We start from the raw sequence: 19,176 nt of genomic DNA on the forward strand, positions 1-19,176 counted from the left end.
TGTAACTTTACGTTGGGTTCCATAGGTGTATCAGCAACTTTACATCCAAGTAATCCTGTTTCCTTTAAAAGATCCAGAATGTACTTTCGTTGATTCATAAAGATGCCTTCCTTTGATCTTGCAAACTCAATTCCAAGGAAGTATTTTAAAGGGCCAAGTTCCTTGATTTCAAAGACTTTAGCAAGTCTCTCCCTCAAGTTTTTTAGTTCCATGCTATCATCACCTGTTAATATAATATCATCTACATATACAATCAAAATAGCAATTTTATTAGTTGCTGAATGTTTATAAAACAAAGTATGATCCGCTTGGCTTTGGATATAACCAATTCCTTTTACCACAGTTCCAAACCTCTCAAACCATGCTCTTGGAGACTGTTTCAACCCATACAAAGACTTCTTTAGTCTACACACCTTATTTCTTCCTAATTCTTCCTCAAATCCAGGTGGAAGACTCATAAACACTTCTTCCTCTAGTTTCCCATTTAGAAAAGCATTCTTTACATCTAATTGATGTAATGGCCAGTTGAAATTGGCAGCAAGGGATAGAAGGACACGAATGGAATTAAGTTTAGCAACTGGAGCAAAAGTTTCTTGATAGTCTACACCATAAGTTTGAGTAAATCCCTTAGCTACCAATCTAGCTTTGTATCTCTCCACACTTCCATCTGCCTTGCATTTGATGGTAAAGACCCACTTACATCCTACCTTCCTTTTATCATGTGGTAGGTTCACAATTTCCCATGTTTCATTTTTCTTTAGTGCATTGAGCTCATCTAGGACTGCTAACTTCCAGTTTGGATTATCCAGTGCTTCTTCAATGTTTCTAGGCACAAACAAATCAGTAATTTTAGAGGTGAAGGCTCGGTGAGTTTTTGAGAGGTTTTTGTAGGTGACATAATTGGAAATAGGATGGCTTGTACTAGTTTTGAGTGACTTTTTTGTGCAGGTTCTGATGTTTTTCCTAAGGGCTATGGGTAGATCAATATTTAGGGTTGAGTTTTTTGAATTACCTGTTTGTTCTTGTGGTATCTCTGTTGAACCATCTTCCGGGGTTTCTGGTTGACTTGCTGCAGAAATGATGGACTGATTTTTGTTTCTTTGAGGAAATTTTCGAGCATAAACATGAAGCTCCTTTTTTGATTGTGGTATTTCTTCCTCCGTTTGGGCACCACCTAAGTCTGGGACAGGGTTCCCCTTATCAATTATAGGACTTGTTTCCACATGTTGTTCTATAAGTTCAGTTGTGTGTTTACTCAAGTCTATGTTCTCAATTGATAGAATAGGAGTTGGCAAAGGTTCATTTAAAAAATTGTCTTCCCTTACACTCTCCCCCTGAAGGGAATTTTTCTTATAGAAAGGTTGTAGTTCTAAGAATGTAACATCCATACTAACATGAAGTTTCTTTGTAGTAGGATTGTAACATCGATACCCCTTTTGGTTTGGAGAGTATCCAATAAAAATGCATTTTTCTGCTCTTGGATCTAATTTAGACCGACAGTTAGGGGTATGCATAAAAACAGTACAGCCAAATACTTTTATAGGTAAATCAGTATGTAATCTACATGCCGGAAAAAAGTTTTTGAAAACATCCAATGGTGTTAAATAATTTAACACACGAGTAGGCATCCTGTTTATGAGATATGATGCTGTTAGAACAGCATCCCCCCATAAAAATTTAGGAACATTGCTCTCAAACATAATGGCACGAGCTACCTCAAGGAGGTGTCTATTCTTTCTTTCAGCTGTGCCATTTTGTTGAGGCGTATTTGGGCATGTTGATTGTTGCTGAATACCTTTATGTTGGAGAAATTCTTTGAGGTTTTTATTGAAATATTCTGTACCATTGTCACTTCTCAAAATGGATATTTTTGTGTCAAATTGGGTTTCTATCATTTTTGAAAAACATTGGAATATATTTGGTACTTCAGATTTATCCCTCATAAGATAAACCCAACATAACCGCGTGTGGTCATCAATAAAAGTGACAAACCACCGTTTTCCAAATTGAGTTGTAATTTTAGATGGACCCCATACATCACTATGGATTAAATAAAAAGGTTTAGATGCATGGTAAGGTCGAGAGGAATAAGAAATTTTATGACTTTTAGCAAGAACACAACTTTCACATTTAAAAGAAGAACAATCAATTTTTTTGAACAAATCAGGAAACAAATGCCTAAGATATTGAAAATTAGGGTGACCTAGTCTATTATGCCAGAGCATTATTTGATCCCTCACTAAGGTAGAACTAATACCACTAAGGCCATGAGCGACTTTATTTTCGAAAACATCCTCAAAGTAATAGAGTCCATCCATCATTTTAGCACTGCCAATCATCTTCCCCGAAGTCCGGTCCTGAAAAATACAATGGGTGTTAAAGAAATTCACATTGCAATTGGAGTCTTTGCATATTTTACTAACAGAGAGGAGGTTACAAGAAAGTTTTGGTACATGTAGCACATTTTTTAAGTCAATGTGTTTAGATAAGGTAATTTTTCCCTCTCCTGCAATTGATGAAAAACTTCCATCTGCAATTCTAACCTTTTTATTTCCAGGACAAGGTGAATAAGTTTTAAATAAGGAAGACAAGCTGGTCATATGGTCAGAAGCACCTGAATCTATGATCCATGGTGCATACATGTTTGAGGTACAATTTAGAGAGGTAGGGATACTAAAATTACCTGTTTGTGCCAAAGAAACAGTAGGAATACCAGATAAAGAACTAGACTTTAACAACCTTATGAGCTCCTCAACTTGATCCTTGTTCAGCGTGGTTTTTTCCACCTCATTTGCTGTAGGAGCAGATCTCTGTGCCTGCGCCTCTGATTCACAATGGCTGGCAGTTCCCCAGTCAACAATGAAGTGGAGAATAATATTCCCAAAAACACTCTGCCTCCAAAGCAAGAGCAGAAAGGTGTTCATGGTGATTCTCATTCAATCCAAATCACCTCTTTCCGACTCAATGGGTCGAACTACTTTCGGTGGTCGCAATCTGTCCAGATGTATATCCGAGGCAGAGGTAAAATAGGATACCTCACCGGTGATCGAACTGAGCCAGATTTGAGTGATCCACAACATGATACGTGGGATGCTGAAAATTCCATGGTGATGACATGGTTAGTAAACTCCATGGAAGAAGAAATCAGTAGTAACTATATGTGTTATTCCACAGCAAAAGAACTGTGGGAAAGTTTGGAAGAGATGTATGCTCAAATACACAATAGAGAATTATTTCTCTCTCATTTGTTTCAACTTGGTATCAGAGCCTATCGATCGGACCATGGGCCGCCCACCATTAATATCCACGCACCAAGCCTAAAAAGAGTGCTGGGCGTGAGGGGGTGTATTAGGAAGATCCTAAAGTCCCACATTGGATAGAGATAGAGCTTTGGATAGAGATAGAGCTTTCAAAGAATATATATAGAGGGACACTCCTCACCTTACCAACCGGTTTTGTAAGGATGAGTTAGGTCAAACTCTAATAATATATATATATATATATAACATGTTTCATTATTGTCCATTCTTGTAATGGTTCCTTTATTATGATTCAGGAATGCTTCGACGTCCTGCTGAGGTTCTTGGGCAAGTCCATGTTGCTACCCGAGTACGACCTGTGGATGCCTTGTGGGCTGTGGCTTATGGTGGCCCATTGTCTTTGCTTCCCTTAGCAATAAGTAATATACAAGAAGATACTCTTGAACCACATCAAGGGAATTTTTCTGTGTCAGTAGCCACTACATCTCTTGCTGCTCCGATATTCCGAATTATATCCACGGCTATTCAGTATTCGAGGAACAGTGATGAGTTGAGTCGTTGCAGAGGGCCTGCAGTTCTTTCAAAGATTCTAAATTATCTTCTCCAAACCCTAGCTTCACTTGGTATTGGAAGAGATGATGGTGTAGGTGATGAAGAACTTGTTGCAGCAGTTGTCTCACTTTGTCTATCTCAGAAGATCAACCACACACTGAAAGTGCAGCTCTTCACCACACTGCTGCTTGATATAAAAATTTGGAGTTTATGTAATTATGGAATACAGAAGAAGCTTCTATCATCTCTTGCAGACATGGTTTTCACCGAATCTGCAGTGATGCGAGATGCCAATGCCATTCAGATGCTTCTTGATAGCTGCAGAAGATGCTACTGGACTGTTCCTGAAAAGGATTCAGTAGCTGGAGCAACAAGACCAGTGGGTGAAGTCAATGCTTTGGTTGATGAGCTCTTGGTGGTGATTGAGCTTCTAATAGTAGCAGCATCTCCTTCATTGGTCTCTGATGATGTCCGATGTTTACTTGGGTTCTTGGTTGACTGTCCACAACCTGGTCAGGTACGTAGTAAGATAGGATGCTTATATATTCTTTCTCTTTCTTTGTGTAGTATCCAAAAGTAATTCTCAGGAAAGATGCTATCACAAAGCACAGAGATACACAACATTCTTAAGAACATATTTTTAATAATAGAATATTCATGTATAATATTTCTATGATTCTTATGAGGTCTCCAATTGAGTTTTTTTGTTTTTTTGTTTTATGCTACCAATTTGAGTTTTCACTCTAGGAAAGGTTGTTATTTATTAAACCATAATTTTTCTATTTACAAATAAGACACATCCTGCTTCTCTTTGGTGTCCAGTTAGTTGTTGTTTTAGTATAAAAGTCCTTGTAACGTGAGGTAATCCAGATGCTACAGGCTCTGCATGTGCATTTCTTGTTTACATTGGGAGTCATCTTTTATTTCGTTTTCTTGTATTTAAGGATAGATTATACTTTTGTTCTACATACTTCCTCCGTTCCCTTTTTAATTGTCATTGCAGTAATTTTTTTGTTTCTATTTATTTATCGTTTTTAATGCAACCATATCTATTCCTTTGCCTATAATTCCCTTAACTGTTTATTGCAGAGAGATAAATAAGTGGTATCAAATAATAAATAGTTAAGGGTACTTTAGAAAAAGATAATTAATTTCATCATAACTAACAAAATTATTGGTTGTCTGGATATGTGTAAATAGTCTTTAAACGACAATTTTTAAAAAAAGGTGAGAGTGCTATTTATCTTATTTTTCATGATTGTGATTTCTTTTTGAGTTTTATTATAAGATATTTGTTATGTGATGAGAAAGAGGAAATTAAGAGAAGGTACGGAGGAATTTGTGTGTATCAAATAATGCATACTATTATACAATAATATTCATATCCGGAGTTATCAATTCCAGATATCGAAGCAACTGACCCAAAAAAATGGGATAACGGATAGCGGGATGGCCGGTATTTGATTTTTTTTTAGACAAATTACATGAATAGTAACTATAAATATATATTTAAAGTAAAATTAAACAAATAACTCAATACCCATAAAAGATTCACAAATCAAACAATCGAAGGAACAGAGGATTAAATATCAAGAAAAACATTCACTAAAAACCTCGATGTAAATGAATTTATTAGAAAATTGGTTTTCTGAGAGTTATATGTACTATTTGATCGATGTAGCGTCACCCCCTAATGGATAAGATTTGGTTGTTGTTGTATGTAGATGGTTACCTCCAATTCTAAAGAAAATTTTACTCATTATTTACTACATTTTCTAGATTTCCAGGGTACTGCATCTCTTCTACAGGTTGGTTGTTCATCCAAACACATCTAAAGCTCAAACATTTGTAGAAGCATTCCTAGCATGTGGTGGGATAGAAACTCTTCTTGTTCTTCTCCAAAGGGAGGCTAAAGCAGGAGAAATTGTTGTCCAGGAATCAGTTTCAAAGTTTTCTGGACTTCAAAAAAATGAAACTGATGCTAGCTTTGGGATCAGGAAAACATACCAGGATGATGGAGGGTCAGATTTAAAAAGTGAAGCCATTGAACAAGAGGATGATCAAGGTTCTGAATCTGTTGATAGTGGCAGCAACGTTGATCCTGGTTCTCCTGATCTGAATATTGAAAGAACGACATCCAACTCTGAAATTCCCCATATTAGGAATTTGGGAGGCATTAGTCTTTCCATCAGTGCTGACAGCGCAAGAAAAAATGTTTATAATGTTGATAAAAGTGATGGCGTAGTTGTTGGGATCATTGGTCTCTTAGGCGCTTTAGTAGTTTCTGGGCATTTGAAGTTTGGCTCTCGTGCTGTTCCCGAAACAACAAGCAACCTTCTGGGTGTTGGCTTGAATGATGGAGGTGGTACAATGTTTGATGATAAGGTTTCTCTTCTTCTTTTTTCCTTACAGAAGGCTTTCCAAGCTGCACCCAACAGGCTAATGACTGACAATGTTTATACGGCTTTATTGTCTGCTTCGGTATGATTAGTTCCCTATTTAAACCCTACTCTATGGTCTATATACCAATCGAAACACTTGTTATGTTATGAAACTGCTGTTTGCCAATGTCATTGCATGCCATGATTTATTTGGTATAAATTATTTTTAGGGCCATCAAAAGCTTATAGGTTTTTATTCTTTTTGATCAATACATTTCATGGTTTTATTTCTACCGTTTTAGATAAATGCTTCGTCAAGAGAGAATGGGATGAACTTCCATGATTCAGGTCATCGCTTTGAGCATTCACAACTTTTATTGGTGCTGTTGCATTCCCTTCCATTTGCACCCAGGCCTCTTCAGAGTAGAGCATTACAGGTATTAGCTTAACAAACCTCATTTCCAACAATATATTATTATTTTCAGTGTCTTGTTTTTGCACTTTCTTGATTTATGCATTAGTTTTTCCGTTCCAAATTTTTCAACAAATGATAATAGTTTCATAATTGCGCTTGATTTTATCTTAGATTCAATTGGAGTTTCTTAGGTTATCAGCTTGTACATGATAAAGTAGAGGGGTAAAATATGTTTATTCCTATAAAATCGAAAAATATATTGATTTTAGCCCCTAGAAAGAACTTGTATGTTTAGTCCCTAAATATGCAAAAGTTGAGTGTTTTTAGACCCTGATGAGGGGCATGTTTAGAATAAAAAGATTTTTTTTATTAAACGCAGGGAGTAAAATCATAAAAGTTATGGGCACTAAAACTTTTAACACTATTCAAACTCAATAAGGGACCAAAAAATAGTTAACCCTAATAGATTATGGATTGGGCCTAAACCATTATTACAAAACCAACTTGTTTTTAAGGTGTGGGGGTGATGTTCTTTATAAACTCTTTTCAACCGTATCTCTTTTCAATGTCAGACTAGAGTTTTTTTCCAATAAACGACTTCACACTCTACAATATTGTGAAAATGAGAAAAACTAGAATGTATATGGTAGGTATGTAAAATGCTAAAATGGCCGTGAGGCAAGGTCAAAATAATATCATTTTGTTAATCAGGAAATAATCCTTGTATTTATTGTGAATAATTTACTTTCATAGAATAGGAAATTAGTCATTACGAGTTGTAATTAGTCATTATGAATTGTAATTACCGACACTATTATATATAGTATCAAATACAATGAGAAAGACATCAAGCCAATTTTCCTGACACATTTGACAATATAAACTCTCTTCATTCATTTCTTTCTAGTCTCATAAAAGAAGTTCTGACTATTCCATGTCTTGACCCTAAGCACTTGTTGTGTTAGTCAAGGAATGCAGAGCATGCTTGTCCCACTACTACTATATAGAATGCCTCTCTATGGAATTTATTGGGATTAAGTAAGAGTTCTAGTTATGGATATGTTTTCTGATGGAAAACTTGTTTTGTGGCCCTAGTTTTAAGCCCCCCCTTTGTGTACAATTTCAGGATCTTCTATTTTTGACTTGCAGTCATCCAGAAAACAGAGGCAGACTAACAAATATGGAAGAATGGCCTGAATGGATTCTCGAGATTATGATTTCAAACTATGAGGTAATAATTTGTGCAGCTTAATTCTTCTTAATATCCCCATTCTTTACTTTCTTTTATTTCTCGTTAAAATAAATATTGTCCATATATGTAAACAATGTATACAAAATGCATGTTTAAAAAATACATAAATATAGTTGTCTTTTAGTGAATACATGTTAACTTTTTATGTTAAGTTATTATTTTATGGTATAATATTTAAGTTATTTTACTAATGCATAATTTAACTATGCTACTTCCCTTTTTTGCTCTGACAGTTGGGTCCAAGCAAACCATCTGACACGACAAGCCTAGGAGACATAGAGGACCTTTTACATGACTTCCTTATCAACGTTCTAGAGCATTCAATGCGTCAAAAGGATGGATGGAAGGTTGCTATTTTTTTTGAATTATTAACTTTCGCTTACTTAGCCTATGCACGATCATGATGTTTTATCTGCAACCTACTCGCACAATAATTTGTTTCACGAGGTTCGTTCATACTTTGTTGTATTTCTCAATATTGTAGGATATTGAAGCAACCATTCATTGTGCAGACTGGCTCTCGATTATTGGTGGATCTAGCACAGGAGAACAGCGAATTAGGTAAGTTTGTAGATCTGCTTTGGGCAATCATAATTTTTCCCTCTCCCTTACCACTACCATGCTTCTAGTTGTCTATCATGGTATCATGTTTCTTCTCGACTTTGTTTCTGAACTAAACATTAAACTATTTCCTACTATGAGAGCATCCTCCTGAGGCCACCAGAAGCTTTGATAACAACTAGATTTCTATAAATTTAGATGGGAGGAATAATTTTTGAAGCTATGCATTTGTCCAATTTCATGGTTTTCAGTGAAACATACTGTAGATTATATTTTCTCAAAGTACATTATTTGGAATTGATACATTGCACACACAATATATCACGAATTCATCTTGGTGTGATATTACAGATCTAGGTGTTCTTAAGTTAGAGCTATTTCACTAAGTTTAGATAAGGCGTAAGTTCTAATATTGGTTAGAAGTCTCATACATTCGATGAGGAAATATGAAAAGCAGTAGGGATCCATGTTCTTCGTTTATTTACAGGGAACCCATAGTGGAACATTTATTTTTGTCCGTGGCTGGGTTGAATAAATTGCATCAAGTGATATTAATGAATATGAACATGTGGTACTTTGAACAAGTGTAGAAAGTATTCCATTATTTCAGAGTATGTTTATTACAATGAAGATGTGCTCCTTTTATAGGAGAGTACATAACAAAATTCCACAAATTAAGGAGTGATTTAAGGAATTAAAATAGAATACTCCCTCCGTCCTTTATTCTCTCAACCAATTATTTCTCTCAAAATAAATTTCTATGATCATGTCTAGACTTTAGAAAAAGGATTATGAAGAATTTTGGGGAAGACTTCTAATTTTGCTATACCACCATATTATCTTGTTGTCTTGATATTTTCTTGTTCCATATTTAACTTTTTGTCTTCATGATTTACATAATCATTCTTCCTTTGTTAATGTCTTGAAGACGTGAAGAATCATTACCTATATTTAAGAGAAGACTCTTAGGTGGCCTGATGGACTTCGCTGCCAGAGAGTTGCAGGCCCAGGTACATATTGTTTTCTATATTATTGGTAATTCTGTCCTATTTGTCTACTGATTTACTTTTTCCCAAAAGTTAATTTTGGTTATCAACATCGCCTTTCATTTAGAAAAATAAAATCTTTCCACCTTAGAAATTAAAATATGTATGACTTGAGACTGTTTGGTGCTGAATAGCTTAAGAGATTAGTTCTCAATGTTTGTATTTATAATGACGACTGTTCAAAAGGTATTCCGTGATTATAAGGCTTAAAATCTATCCTATGTCAATCTGATGATTACATTAGAGATATATCATATATGCATGGAAATAGGGAATATTTATGCAGAAGAAAAATAAGAAAGAAAAACACTTTAGTAATTATAAATCAAATATTCTAATTGTAGAAAGAGAGAAGTAATATGAATAATCAAAAGATACCCTACAATATGTAGTTACCCTAATATTTTTATTAATATGTTAAAAGAGTAATACATAAGAAAGATAAATGGATCAAACCCATATACATAATACTAATAATAGTAAACTCTAGTAATATATTATTATAATATAATAACTCTCCTCAAGCTGGAGCATAGTGAATATTAATGATGCCCAGCTTGTTACAAATGAAATCACTAGACCCATTCTTTGCCTTTGTAAATAAATTTGCTAGTTGATCTCCTATCCTAACATATGAAGTAAATATGAGATTTTCTTGAACCTTCTCTTTGATAAAGTGATTGTCTAAACTTAAATTCATAAGCATAACTCACTAGTAAGATCATTGAAACCTAAATCACACTTCAAATACTAATATAATTTTAAATTCAGTCATAAGCATAATCGCATAAATGTTTCAAAGATTGTAAGATTATGCAATTCAACGATTAACTTTAGGGATTCTACCAGATTCCACCAAAATAGGATTATGTGTATACTCTTAATCGCCGAGGAGGGCAAGTATAATCTCAAATCGTGGGATTTTTCAGTTAAATCTGGATTTTGACTACCATGATTAAGCCATATCGAAACACTGTGTATAAGAATAAATACAAATGAAATTATTTATATTTCTCATTGTTTGTTTTAAAGAAGGAAATTAAAATGGGATTTATGTCTACATTCATGTTTTCCTTACTGCAGACACAAGTTATTGCTGTGGCAGCTGCTGGTGTTGCAGCCGAGGGTTTGTCTGCAGATGATGCTAAGGCAGAGGCAGAGAATGCTGCTCAACTGTCTGTGGTCTTAGTAGAAAATGCTATTGTGATACTTATGCTTGTTGAGGATCATTTACGGTTCCAGAGCAAACAATCCTCTTCTTTGCGTGCTGCAGATGGCTCTCCATCTCCTCTTTCTCTCTTTTATCCAGTCAATAATAACTCAACAACAATAACCAGAGAATCTACAGAAGTTATGGGTGATCGTACATCATCATCTAGAAATTCTGGGGGCACCTCAACTAGAAATTCTGGGGGAATCTCTCTCGATGTGAGCATACAGTAATTTTAAGAGTATAAATGCTCTCTTATGCTTTTCCTTCTTACCTGCAAAACTCATGGAATTGCATGCCATCCTATTCTTTATAAGCATTTTCTAAAAAAGAATACTAATATGTTGCATATATAAATTTAAAATTGTATTTTTACAATGCTTTATCTTATGTCTCCTTAAATATCCAACTCTTAGGCATGCCCTTTGTATTTAAGTATCCTTTTTTGTTCTTGCCTTCTTTTAGTTTATTTGCATTCTTGTTTGTATAACTTCGTTAGCCCCTATCACCCTCTTCTCTCTTTCTCTCTCCATAGTTTTTTGTATGTTCATTTTTACATGGACCACACTTATGCTGTAAAATATTTTAGGTCCTTTCTTCAATGGCTGATGCATATGGTCAGATCTCTACTTCAGTTATGGAAAGGCTTGCTGCAGCTGCTGCAGCTGAGCCTTATGAGTCTGTTTCTTGTGCTTTTGTATCATATGGGTCTTGTGCTAAGGATTTAGCTAATGGATGGAAATTTAGGAGCCGTTTATGGTATGGTGTTGGCCTTCCTTCAAATATAGCTTCATTTGGTGGTGGTGGGAGTGGATGGAATGTTTGGAAGTCTTCTTTGGAGAAAGATGCCAGTGGCAACTGGATTGAGCTTTCTTTGGTGAAGAAGTCCGTGGCAATGCTCCAATCATTGTTGCTAGATGATTCTGGGCTTGGTGGGGGTCTTGGTATAGGTAGAGGATCAGGAACCGGAATGGGTGCAATGGGTGCTTTATACCAGTTATTAGACAGTGACCAACCATTCTTGTGCATGCTTCGGATGGTTCTTCTATCAATGAGGGAAGGGGATGGTGAGGAAAAAAATATGCTGATCAGGACTACGAATATAGAGGATGTGATATCCGAAGGAGAGAAACCATGCTCGGCACTTTTGTGGAGGTAAACCAATTTCCATGATCTGACTTGCATCAAACTCATTTTTCCCCTTTATTGATAAATTACCCTTGGAAAATTCCATACAAGAACAGCTACATTAACATTTGCTCATATTTCTGTAAGTCAGCAAATACTTAGATGTTAAATGTATCTTTTTACTCCCTAATGTAACTAAAGAAAAAGAGTTTGAAAATAATTAGTTCAAAAATCACAACACTTCACTGTTTAATCTATAGTTTGGTAATAGATTCAAAAGAAGTAAAGTTCATATAATTGATGCAGTGATGCTCCACTTGCTTAGATTCATTGTGTAATTTGAATAATTTAGAATGAACGACATGCGTTACCCAATGAGTATGTGTGTGTGTGTGTGCATATATATATATATATATATATATATATATATATATATATATATATATATATATATATATATATATATATATATATATATATATATATAATAAAGGGAGCAAACATCCCAACTTAGTTGACACTTCTGAATCCACACCCAAACTGCTTGACTCTAACCAGTATTTTTAAAAGAAAAAAGTTTGGTTGACTAGGCCAAAACCCAAGGTAACAACAATGCATACCAGAATGATTGGTCAACTGCCTTATTAAAAACCTTATCAAGGGAAATCTAGTGGAATAACAATTTGATGAAGGGAAAAAGATGGCAATTTGAATAAAAAAAAAAGCCATTGCTTAAATCTAAACTCAAGAAGGCCAAGCCTATTAGAATTCTAAACTTCAAAAACATCATTAGGAACTTGCTCCCATCAAATGAAACTAGATGGGAGGCAATCTTGTCCTCACATTAGTTACCTTCCCTATAAATATGAGAAACCACAGATGTTTGAGAAACTCTAAACAGTTAAGTCATCTAGAAGTGAGATTCCATTGAGCAATTGCATTGTTCTTAAATGCCAAAATAAGGAAAAGTAGTAAACTAAGAAAACTATATCTACAATAATAAATGGAGAGAATAATCTTAATTATGACTATAATCAACATCCCCACCCCTCTCAAGTTGGAACGATGCATATCAGCAAACCAATTGTTGGATTTCACTGAAGAGGTTCTAATAATGCCACAAAGGATCTTCTTTTTTATAAAGTGGCAATCAACGTCTATGTGCTTAATCCACTTATATGAAAGAAAGGGTTTGAAGAAAGATACACTGTCTGGTTATCACAAATAGGTTCATTACATGTTTAACAATTTTAGACGCTTGTGAGATTTGACTTAAAAAATGTAAAAGATATGTTGAACTAAAGAATAAAAACAAATTACTTTTGAAAGGCTTTTCTGAATTGTCTAACACGTGTTGTATGAGTGTCATACGGGCGTCGAACACCGATTCAAAGAGTGCAAAGGAAAAAAAATCATTTTTTGGTGACACTTGTTTGACTTTTCCGACACGTGTCGTACAGGTGTCATACAAATATGGAACATCGACGCGTGTCGGACAGGGTGACATGCCAACTCCTAGAGATGTCCATGCTTCACAGATTGAGAGCATATTCTCTTTGACATAACAATGCTTGCCTATGACCAGGCTACATCAATCCCAAGAAAATAACGCAATCAACATAAACCTTTATGAAGTGGGTGGATAAATATTGTTTTAGATATTCAATGCGTTCTTCATCATATCATATAAATATTAAAATGATGTATTTGTAACAAGCATTAAGTTAAGTAATGTTTAACGGGAGGGGGATTGTTTACATACAGGAAACATATCATATAAATATGGGCTAGTGTTAGTACTTGGTATAAAAATAGCCTAGTGTTTATTTTTCTGTAATAACATCTTACATATAATTCAATTTCAGATCATATCAATATAGTTTCATTCTTGAGTATTCCTTTTCCTCTATACAACAACAACCCACTTTATCCTGCTAGGTGGGATCAACTACATGGATAAAAAAGTGCCATGATGTTCTATTATATGCTATATGATTTATATTTCTATCTGTCTCTGTTGTTTTGTACAATGGATCCAAGATATTTAAATAATGTATTGCCTTTTTTTTTTTGGATCATATCTTGTTTGGGACCTTATTTTATTCTCAGGGATTTTATCTTATCTTGATTAAGTTATTTGTTTCCTCATTTCACTATGGTTAGAAGTCCAGTTTCAATCCTTAATCCTATTATACTTAGGTGTTAATGTTTTGTCCACTGTATCCTCACATCACAATACACCATATATTAATTTAATATCCTACTATTCTGAGTCTCCATTCTGCCTCTTCACCTTTGCTTACCTAAACCTGATAGATGATTGATGTCCTCTTTATTTGTTCTTTTCAACAGTGTTCTATCACCTGTTCTGAACATGCCGGTTTCTGATTCTAAGAGACAACGGGTCTTGGCAGCATCATGTGTGCTGTATTCCGAGGTTAGTATTTTCTTTTTCTAAAACTTCCAATTTTTCTTTCCGTGTTATCCGTAGTATTTGCGATCTGTCTTTCTTTTGTGCACAACCATTGTAATTACTATAGGACAATATATGGTCAGGTATACCATGCTGTTAGCATAGACCAAAAGCCTCTTCGTAAAAAGTACCTTGAGGCTATTTTACCACCATTTGCTGCTGTCTTAAGAAAGTGGCGACCCCTTTTGGCGGGAATTCATGAACTTGCAACAGCTGATGGTTTCAACCCTCTTAATGTGGATGATAATGTACTGGCAGCTGAGACCCAGCCAATTGAGGTATTTCAATGTACATGTGCTTTTCCATGCTTACATGTTGAAATAAATATAAATGCATGCATAATTGCATGTAGCCTATATGCCTATGCATGAATTGTTCTCACTCTTGCCATTTTAGAATGTGATGAAATTCGTCTACTACTAGTTTGGCTTTCTCTCTATGTTAACACTTTTCTCGAAACATTCTGCTACCAATTGTGAGTACGGGGATTTTCACTGAGTGCTAACTTTTTAAAGTGGAATAATTTTGGTATTGTTTGCTTGTCACTGCAATAATACATGTACAAGATAGTTCAAATTGTCTGCTACTAAAGAGCTTCTTTATAAGCTAATATTCTATTCATTCATAAGATTTTCATCTATTAACTTAATTGTGCATTCTGACATTTCTTCCAGGCTGCTCTTGCTATGATATCTCCTGCATGGGCTGCTGCTTTTGCATCTCCACCTGCTGCAATGGCATTGGCTATGATTGCAGCTGGTACTTCGAGTGGTGAAAGTAACGCACCTTCAACAAGTGTCCAGCTTAGGCGTGATACCTCATTAATGGAACGCAAACAGGCTAGGCTTCATACATTTTCAAGCTTTCAAAAACCTTTAGAAGTCCCCAGTAAAACACCACCCCTACCAAAGAACAAAGCTGCAACAAAAGCAGCAGCATTTGCAGCTGCTCGTGATCGACAACGATTTTCAAGGATTGGTTCTGGAAGAGGCCTTAGTGCTGTTGCAATGGCTACATCGGCACAGAGAAGGAATGAGAGTGATATGGAGCGAGTTAAGAGGTGGACTATTACTGAAGCAATGGAAGTTGCATGGACAGAGTGTTTACAGCCAGTTGATACAAAGTCGGTTTATGAGAAAGATTTTAATGCACTTTCTTATAAATTTATTGCTGTTCTTGTTGCCAGTTTTGCCTCAGCAAGGAATATACAACGGGCTGAGGTTTGTTAACTAATTGATACTAGGGTTTTTGGATTATATTGAGTTGAGATACTGTTTGTTGTTAAGTATCTCTTTGTTACCAGGTTGACAGGCGTGCTCATGTAGATTTATTAAATCGGCGTCGAATCAGTACTGGAATTCGTGCATGGTGCAAACTTGTTCACCAGTTAATTGAGATGAGAAGTCTTTTTGGGCCTTTTGCAGATCACTTATACAGCCCGCTCCGTGTATGCTCTGATATATCTGTCTAAGTTGTTACCGAACTTGCATTCTTTGTAGCTTCTAGTCTCTTTCTGTCCCTAGTTTTTCTTTGATTAGTATGATAATGAACTCTAGGAAGATGTGTATTGATTTTTGTTATTCGGTGTATACAAAATCCTAAAACTCAAACAGGATGAATTTTCTAATTTGACCTCTATGCTTGGGGCTTTTGGTTTTGCAAAAAATAACTGGCTTCTCTTTTGAGATGAAGCTCTGTTTTCTGTTTATGTTTTCTTTTTCTACACGCTATTTTTGGAGGATATTCTATCTGCCCAACTGATGCTCTCTAATATTAAAATGTTATCTAGATAATTTTTTTAATGCGTGATTTCACCACAATAATTACTTTATAATGTTCAGGTTTTCTGGAAGCTAGACTTTATGGAAAGTTCTTCTCGGATGAGAAGATATATGAAGAGGAATTACCAAGGATCTGATCATTTAGGTTGTGCAGCTAACTATGAGGATTATTCAGGCGATACAAATTATCAGAGGACTCCAGTTTTGTCTGCAGAAGCAATCTCAATAGAGGCTATCAATAAAGATGAAGAACGAGTGGAAACTGAGAATTCGGATACTAAGGTCAATAATATTGTAGAGAATCAGCCTAGATTTTCTGATTCCGCGGAAAAGACGGCGCAAATATCTTTAGAATCCAATGGTATTCAGCTTCAAAGTCAGAAAGGCGATAATCAGAGTTCTTCAGCCTTTGCACCTGGGCGTGTTCCGAGTGAGCGCGATGAAAGAATTGTTCTCGAGCTACCATCATCAATGGTCCAGCCACTTCGGGTTGTACAGGGAACTTTCCAAGTAAGTTAATGATCTAATTTAAAAGTAAATTTGAAACATTTTTGATGATATTGCTTATATATAAATATAGATTTTTTTATATCTGTGTCTTATGTTCTATTGTATTTTCAGAAGGTTGTGTTGGTAGAGACAAGAGCAAAAGTTAACTTGAAAAACAAGTGGAAAGGAAAATAACATTATCACATTTTTTATTGTTAACTTCTGCCAAGTCCATGAAAGCCATCATAAAATGTTGGTCCTTGGGACTAGGACATACCTAATATTTACCAAAAAGGATCCAACATAAAGTAGCAGAATAGGTTAGAAACAGATGTGGAATTGGTCCTGAGCCAGTGAACTTCATAACAAAAATAAGGAAAAATGGCCTTATTCAACATACAAACCTGCAAAATATCATAAGTAAAATTACACAGAAGGATTATGAGATCCAATTAATGTTTTGTTTGGTAAATTTTCTGGCCAATGATAAATGGGGTTTTGTTACTCTTTCTTCTTTTACCCATGGGTTTGTAGTTTTGGTTGCTTCCTGGAACCAAAATACACGGAAATTTGTTGGAGGTCCTTAAAGCCTTGAGTTGTAGATTTGCATGGATTTTCATCATAGAAAAGATGCATCAAGAATTTGAAGTAGTTTCTTTGCTTAGGCATTGCAATTATCTTATTGTAGGTAACCAGTAGGAGGATAAATTTTATAGTTGATAACAATGAGACTAGCCCTCCTTTGGATGGTTCGAATTTCAATGCAGTTTGGGACCAAGGAAAGGATCGCAGCTGGTTGATGTCATCTCTTCATCAAGTTTATAGCCGAAGGTGAATCCATTTTATGTTTTTTTTCCCTTGATTTAGAATTGAGTTATCTATCCCTATAAATAGAGATTAATATTTAGTCTTTAACTTCCAAGTAAGTATCAGTAATATTCAAGGTTCTTACTATTCTCTCTCGATTTTTATCTCAAATCTCAAAACTTCAAAAAGCTCATTTATTAAATGGCGTTAATTTTGACGTATTTCAATGAAATATAAAATGATTTCAGATATACCTACAAATTTATAGAAAGGATCTATATGGTATAAATTTTAAATCAAATATCAGGTTTAGTAATATGTATCCAATAAAAATTTATTGAGACGTATAACACTACTAAGTATTATATTCGTATAATTTAATCCCTATTACATTAGTTAGTATATTTACTTCATGTGTAATAGAAAAACATGGATTCCCCATTTGCTTTCTCGTTTTTCCTCCTTTTTAAAGCGGTATCAAAGCCTAATGAGAGGAAATCCTTATCCGTGCCTCTCAATTAGACCCATAGTCTATTAATGCAATTATGTTTCTTTTTTATAAACAATGTTTCTCATCCACTTTCTACCACTATGGTCCAGTTTCACTCACATGTCCTTTTCCATCTCTGTCTTCTCCTCTGCCGATTTCCACCATTAGTAATTATTTATTGCGAGAGAACCATCATTCAAAGCTCTGCCACCTTTTTTCAAAAACAAAAATGACATGTAGAGACATCACATTTATGCAACAAATCCCAGTAAAAAGTTGTCTCGTCATCAAATCCACTAGTAGTCCAGTTGAGTAGTTTAGAATGATTAACTTGTATTTCACAACGAGTTTATGCAAATATATATACCAAAGAGAATAATCAACACTCCTTCTCAAGCTGGAACATATATATCATATGCTTCCAGCTTGTTACATGTGTAATCAATCGGCAGTCTCCCTAAAAGGGAGATAATCAATGGTAAATGTTAGAACCCTTGAGGATGTTGTAACCGTGATACTACTTGGGGGGATGAATTTATTAAGGTCAATTTCCAAAATTCAGCCTTGAGGACAAGGCTGGGCTCTCAAAGGAGGGCAATGTCAGAGGCCGTGAGGATGATTTTACTGCAGAAACTAGTAGTGTTCTTGTAACATATGGGCTATGTATCATATGTCAAAAGTATGAAGAGTCTACTCTAGGAAACATTGTTTATGACCACTGTTATTTATACCAGTTTTTCTGTTCTAGAAATTCTAACAGTTTCCCTCTCTCTAGAAGTTGCTTCTGAACATATTCTTAGCTTCTTCAGGTTTTCTGCTTGCTGGTTTCTGTTATTATGCTTATAGATATGCTATTTGTTTCGTACCATTTATGTCGTGAAATGCAAGAATTAACAAGTGTAAGGTTTTAAAAAGCTAACATTCACTAAACCGTTATTTGGCGGAAAACAAGTATGATATTGATGGAATCAACCAATCATATTCTTTTGTAGATTTTATTGCGGCTATCTTTAAAAAGAACCAACATTTTCCTTGTGCTTATTGTCCATACTGTATATTTGAAAACAAATTAAAATGTTTTCTGTTGTTTGTCAGTAATGGGTTCCTGTTACAGATATCTTCTTAGAAGAAGTGCACTGGAGCTGTTTATGGTGGACCGTTTGAACTTCTTCTTTGACTTTGGGGTATTAGTTTTTAATTTTTCTACTATAATTGTTTTAGTATCGAGGAATAAGTTTTTCTTGGATTTGAAATTGTATAGTTCCGAAATTTTACCAATGATTGTTAAGTTATGCAAACATAAATTCTAATAATTATTTCCTTTACTAAAA

The 19,176-nt window shown here is 35.0% G+C and overlaps 1 protein-coding gene across 5 annotated transcripts in view; it reads left to right on the forward strand.

The window, feature by feature from the left end:
• The window catches only part of LOC131616703 (BEACH domain-containing protein C2-like), a 42,488-nt gene that overhangs the window by 7,486 nt on the left and 15,826 nt on the right, over positions 1 to 19,176 (forward strand). For all 5 annotated transcript variants that reach the window (XR_009288195.1, XR_009288196.1, XR_009288198.1 and 2 more), the window contains exons 3-18: positions 3,557 to 4,329; positions 5,592 to 6,293; positions 6,496 to 6,630; positions 7,735 to 7,839; positions 8,094 to 8,207; positions 8,345 to 8,421; positions 9,350 to 9,431; positions 10,551 to 10,895; positions 11,267 to 11,832; positions 14,158 to 14,242; positions 14,362 to 14,556; positions 14,953 to 15,498; positions 15,582 to 15,725; positions 16,120 to 16,569; positions 17,237 to 17,379; positions 18,960 to 19,029. Coding sequence is in view for 2 of the 5 variants with exons in the window: in XM_058888119.1 (XP_058744102.1) it covers positions 3,557 to 4,329; positions 5,592 to 6,293; positions 6,496 to 6,630; positions 7,735 to 7,839; positions 8,094 to 8,207; positions 8,345 to 8,421; positions 9,350 to 9,431; positions 10,551 to 10,895; positions 11,267 to 11,832; positions 14,158 to 14,242; positions 14,362 to 14,556; positions 14,953 to 15,498; positions 15,582 to 15,725; positions 16,120 to 16,569; positions 17,237 to 17,379; positions 18,960 to 19,029 (4,532 nt within the window). In the remaining 3 variants the exon portion in view is untranslated. The remainder of the gene's footprint in view (positions 1 to 3,556; positions 4,330 to 5,591; positions 6,294 to 6,495; positions 6,631 to 7,734; positions 7,840 to 8,093; positions 8,208 to 8,344; positions 8,422 to 9,349; positions 9,432 to 10,550; positions 10,896 to 11,266; positions 11,833 to 14,157; positions 14,243 to 14,361; positions 14,557 to 14,952; positions 15,499 to 15,581; positions 15,726 to 16,119; positions 16,570 to 17,236; positions 17,380 to 18,959; positions 19,030 to 19,176) is intronic.

The sequence above is a fragment of the Vicia villosa genome, linkage group LG7 (genome assembly GCF_029867415.1).
Source record: "Vicia villosa cultivar HV-30 ecotype Madison, WI linkage group LG7, Vvil1.0, whole genome shotgun sequence".
Classification (NCBI taxonomy): domain Eukaryota; kingdom Viridiplantae; phylum Streptophyta; class Magnoliopsida; order Fabales; family Fabaceae; genus Vicia; species Vicia villosa.